Raw genomic sequence first — 5,615 nt, forward strand, 5'->3', positions numbered from 1 at the left:
GGTGGGTTCAGGTCAGAGGGAGGGATTGGGGGTGATGGGGTACGGTGGGGTGCAGGGCAGAGGGCTCGGGGGCGATGACACGGTGCGGGTTTAGGGGGAATGGCGTTCAGTGGCGGTGCGGGGGGTTCCAGGTCAGAGGGATCGGGGTGCTGGGCTGCGGTGGCTTCCCGTACAGAAGGGCGGGGGCACAGGGCCGGTCCCCCCAGCCCATCCCGTCCCCGCGGGGGTCTGGCGGCTCCACCTGCCCCCCCGCGGGGCGGCCCCGGGGCCGGGCCGGGCCGGGCTCCGCCCGCCGCTGTCGGAGGCTCCGCCGGGCCGGGGCCGGTGGCGCAGAGCGGGACCCTCCCGAGCCCGCGTCCGTCCCGCTCCCGGGAGGGGAGGAGCCGGGGGGGCTCCCGGGGAGGAGCCCGGGGGGCTCCCGATGAGGCGCCGGAGGATGAACCAGCTGTACATCGGCAACCTCAGCCCCGCCGCCACCGCCCAGGACCTCCGGCAGCTCTTCGGGGAGCGGCAGCTGCCCCTGCCCGGCCAGGTCCTCCTCAAGTCCGGCTACGCCTTCGTGGACTACCCGGACCAAAACTGGGCCATCCGGGCCATCGAGACCCTCTCGGGTGAGCGACCCCCCCCGCGCCCCCCGCATCCCCCCCGCGACCCCCTCATCACCCCCCCCGCCGCCCCCTCCCCGGGCATCTCCCGGTCCCCCCTTCCCTCCCTCCTTTCCCTCCTTCCCTCCCTCCTCCCGCCCCGGCTCTTCCCGACCTCGCCTCTATTTTTCGCTGATTTTTTTCTCCGATTTTATTGGGAGCCCCCGGGACCCGGCGCCCCCCGCCCCGCCGCCCCGCCGCCCCCCGCGGCCCCCCGGGGACCCGATTACGAGGTGCCCAACCCCAACTCCCCGGGGGCGCCGAGCGGGGGGGGCCGGGGGGCCGGGGGGTGCGGGGGGCGCGGGGACAGCCCAGGAGGGCCGGGGGGTTGGGATGCGGTGGGATCCGATGGGGTGGGATGGGGTGGGACGGGATTTGGTGGGGGGATGCTGCTCTGCCCCATCCCGGGGGGATGCTGAGCGCCCCGCTGTCTCCGCAGGGAAAGTGGAGCTGCACGGCAAAGTGATGGAAGTGGATTATTCCGTGCCCAAAAAGCTCAGGTAACCCCGCGCCGTCACCCCCGGAGTCCCCCCGATGCCTGTCTCCATCGCAGCGGGACGGGGGGCGCGCCGGGCGCTCCGGAGCTGGGTTGCGGGGGACGGGGGGGGCGGGGGAGCCCCGTCGGTTTTACTTTCGCTCCGGAGCGCGGCGCGGGGGGGGAAAGAGCTACCGGCCCACGGCCGCGTTCCCACGGGTGGGCACCCTCGTGATGCCCCCTCACCCCACGCTCCCCACCGCTCCCGGGGAAAACAGCCGCTTATTTAGCAGGAAAACACGAGAAAATCCCTTTCCTCCCACTTTCCGCGGCGTGGACGGAGCTTTTCCCAGCAGCGCAGCCACCCGCACCCTTAGGCTCATTATTTTTAGTCGGTAATTAATCAATTTTGCCTCTCCAAACACCTCATCCCCCCTTTATCCAGCCGGAGAACCCCAAAACCCGAGGCGTTTCCTATGTAATGCATCGCGGCGAGCGCGCCCTCTCATTTCCATCAGGTGCCCGAGGCCGGGCTGATGGGCACACGCGTTCCGCAGGGAAAACAAACCCCGGGACCGTGTGGCGTAGCCTCATGCCGAGGTTTATTCCCCCCCGTCATGTGTCGGGATAAAAGGGAACAAAAAAACCCCACGGCTGCTCCGGGCGGGTAATTTGGCGCCGCTTGGCGCGGAGGCTTGGCCTGGGCCGGGAGGTGGGGTACGGATTTGGCCCGGGATTGCTGCTGGGGTATTAATTTGGAAATGACGGGGGGGTTGGAAATGCTGTTGTGTAATTGAGGCTTACGGGGGGGGAATGGCTCGTGCCCGGCATCACGTGTGCCGGAGTGGGATTTCGTCTTCAGCAGGGATCGCACGCTCCCTACCTTCAAAAACCCATCAAAACGAGCCCCCCAGACATCCCCAGGTGTGGTATTTCCGAGCTAAACCTCTGCAGCAGCCTCAGGTTGGGCTGGCGGTGACTTTGGAAGAGGGATGGAGCCAGAAATTGGGAGTTTGGGGCGATAGTACGGAGCCAGGGCTCGACCTTTACCATGTAGCAGGGGATGTAAACAAGGAATTCATCTTTAAATTCTCCGTCGGGGCTGGGGTGCGCCTGCTTTTCCTCCCAAGTTTTAAAATTAGAAAAAAGCCATTTAACTGGCCTAGAGATAAATACTGATTTATTTTACATCGCTCTGTGTTCAGCCGGCTCCAAGTTTTCTATTCCCAAGTTTCTTCCGATTATTGAGATGTAATTTAAACTGGTGTCTTTTCATGCCCAGCTCAAAAAATATACCCTGCTATTTTATATTAATATCCCCAGTTTGGGGGGCTGTGCCTTGACTCGGTAGATTATAGATTTTATTTTTGTAATGTGATTTTTGGCAGGGGACAGAGCCTCACGTGGTCGTGTTTATTCCCCCCCTCCCTCTTTAAATTTGTAGAAACTCCAGTTTTTATGGTCGTGGTCAAGTCCTGGAGAGATGCTGATATTTCAGGGAGTTGAAATGGTAAAAATGCCCCAGTTGCTGAAATGAATTTGGGGTTATTGGTTTGGAGAACCTGAGCTGGGCTGGCTCTCATCCCTTGGCATTCCTGCGTCACGGGGATGTGAGGAGGTGCCGATGCCCGGCACTTCCCTCCGTGCCCGACTTCACCTGGAATGCTTAATTTTTACATTAAAATCTCATACAGATCTATGCCATCAGTAGATTTATATACATATAAATACATTTGGATAAGGAACTGGCTGGAAAACCCCTGGGACATCTGGCCATGGGAAGTAGGGAAGGGAATTCCTCGAGGGGAGGTGCTGGCAGAGGGGTTGTTTCTGTTTCTCCGAAGGCAGGAATTAAATGTGACAGTGGTGGGAAGGAGCCTGAATCCTGCCCAGCCCATCGATTCACCTCCCACGGGTTTTAAAATCAGCCCTTCTGCTGCCATCCCAATGGTCTGGGCTCCTGTAGGAAGTATCCAACAGCCTCACAATTTTTTTTTTTTACCCTTGTATATGTTGGATTATGCTTTGGGGAATTAGAGAAAAAAAATCACTTTATATTTTAAACAACATTTTCAATTTTTAAATTCTTTTAAAATTGATTTTAAACTCAGCAGGAGGAGGGAATACTTTTATTTGCTTGAAGCAATCCCACTCCAAGAGTATTTTGCTTTTGGAGCGTGGCTGTGGGGAAAGCAACAGCATCTTCCCCCTTAAAGATTGGTTGTGTATTCCTAAAATCTTAAAAAATCATGTTAATGGAAAGATAGAGAAGAAAGAGCAAATAAAGTTTTATAAAGAAAGAGCATTTTAGAAAAATAAAAACGTGAAAAATGGGAAGTAAAACTCAGCTAACCCAGTGCTGACTTTTATTCAAGAATTATATTAATATGAGGAGTTTAAGAAGTAGCAGAGCTCCAGTTATTGTCCCCAAACCAGCCAAATTTGGGGGGTTTTGGTTGTGAAGGTGCCTTTTAATTTCTGCTTGTGCCATAATTGTCAGAAATGAGAAAGGAAATCACGAGGGAGATGTGAAGAGCAGTGAGGGGAGCCTGGCAATCACTGTAATATTAAATGATTATATACAAATACCTTATTATGTCTAAACCTCGGGTGGTTTTGTCCCAGATAAAGGTGGCTGGAGGGGGAGCGGTGCCTGTGCCTGCCCGAGTGGCTCTGCTGGGGGTGATTTTATGGCACTTTCTCCTCTTTCAAAAAGAATTACCCTTAAATAATTCTCTTTTGAGCATCAATTCAATTCTCATTTCCGTGTGGTTTTGCTTTATTGGTTATTTACTTATTTCCCTGTGTTTTTCAACCCAGAAATTTTGGTGATGTTAAAGCTTGGGATAAATATCCAAGCTCTTTGTTCTTCCACTGGACACCCCATCTTTGCTTTCCTTATCAATAATTGCTTGTCGTGAGTGAGCTGCTTAATTAGCAGAGAGGAATTCCCGTTGCTTTGGCAGGAAAAGCCCCTGGAACCTCCCCACGTGTGTCTGGAAATGCTCACAGGGAGCTGAAAATTGAATTTGGGGTGCTGGAAGTGAGGCTGCTCTCAGTCCTAATCCTGTATCCTTAAATAGCTACATTTTAAAACTTTTAATATGTTACATATTGATACAAATTAATAATGTATAGTGGTGTGTTTAAAGTGTTTGGTATCTTTTTTGTAGATATAAATAAAAGATATTACATGTTTAAAGACACTATATAAAAGGTACATATATATATTTTATAAGTATAAAAATATACTTCCAGTACATATTTTTCTATGATATATATGGACTAGATGAGCACTAAAGTTCAAACCCAAACTATTCTATGATTCTGTATTTATGTATGTTTATATGAAACATTCATATAAAGATATTAAATTGCATAAAATACACAAAAGATTCCTATATAATATATAAAATTTTAAAGGACATATTTATGTACAAAGAGAGACTTTATATATATATATATATATTTATATATAGACATACATATGTAGTTGCCAGGGCAATGTTGGTCACATCCAGGATGGGAAACCCCCCTCCTGCTGCCCACTGGATGTGTGCCCAGTTTCCCATAGGTCTGGGATGCTGTTCCCAATGGAGCTGGCCAGGAGGATCCCCTTGGAACTGATCCTTTCCCAGACTCCAGTGCTAGCTCTGGACAGGGGTGATGCCAGTGCTTATTTTATTTTATTTTATTTTATTTTATTTTATTTTATTTTATTATATTTTGCAGGTGTGGGTGAACTGGGAGTTGATGGTCTTTGAGTTTTTGTTTTCTTAAGATTCCTTTCCTTGTGGCTCTTTGCTTCCATTAATATTTTATCCCTTCTTTCCCTTGTTTTTTTTTTCCCATTTCCTTTCCCTGATTTATTTTTCCCCCTTCTTTTTCCCCCCATTCTTCCCCCACTCTTTTTCCACCTCTTTCTTTCTTCTTCCCCCTCGTTATTTTCTTCCCATTTCTTCCTCCCCTCTTCTTTCCCCTATTCCCTCCCTTCTTTTCTCCCCCTTTCTTTTCCCCTTTCTTTTTTTCTTTTTATCTGCCTTTCTTTTCCCCCTTTCCCCCCTCTTCTTTTCCCTCTTGTTTTTCCCTTCATGCCCCCTTTCCCCCCCGTTTTTTTCTTTTTTTCTTTCTTTCTTTCTTTCTTTCTTTCTTTCTTTCTTTCTTTCTTTCTTTCTTTCTTTCTTTCTTTCTTTCTTTCTTTCTTTCTTTCTTTCTTTCTTTCTTTCTTTCTTTCTTTCTTTCTTTCTTTCTTTCTTTCTTTCTTTCTTTCTTCTTTCTTTCTTTCTTTCTTTCTTTCTTTCTTTCTTTCTTTCTTTCTTTCTTTCTTTCTTTCTTCTTTCTTCTTTCTTCCTTTCTTCCTTTCTTTCTTCTTCTTTCTTCCTTTCTTCTTCTTTCTTCCTTCCTTTCTTCCTTTCCTTTCTTCCTTTCTTCCTTTCTTCCTTTCTTCCTTTCTTCCTTTCTTCCTTTCTTCCTTTCTTCCTTTCTTTCCTTTCTTT

At 49.9% G+C, this 5,615-nt stretch overlaps 1 protein-coding gene across 1 annotated transcript in view; it reads left to right on the forward strand.

Annotated features, from left to right (window-relative positions):
- The first annotated feature begins 290 nt into the window (after positions 1 to 290).
- The window catches only part of IGF2BP2 (insulin like growth factor 2 mRNA binding protein 2), a 22,998-nt gene continuing 17,673 nt past the window's right edge, over positions 291 to 5,615 (forward strand). The window contains exons 1-2 of the mRNA XM_068201175.1: positions 291 to 611; positions 1,084 to 1,144. Of these exons, the coding sequence (XP_068057276.1) occupies positions 422 to 611; positions 1,084 to 1,144 (251 nt within the window). The 5' untranslated portion in view covers positions 291 to 421. The remainder of the gene's footprint in view (positions 612 to 1,083; positions 1,145 to 5,615) is intronic.

Source organism: Anomalospiza imberbis, chromosome 10 (assembly GCF_031753505.1).
Source record: "Anomalospiza imberbis isolate Cuckoo-Finch-1a 21T00152 chromosome 10, ASM3175350v1, whole genome shotgun sequence".
Classification (NCBI taxonomy): Eukaryota; Metazoa; Chordata; class Aves; order Passeriformes; family Viduidae; genus Anomalospiza; species Anomalospiza imberbis.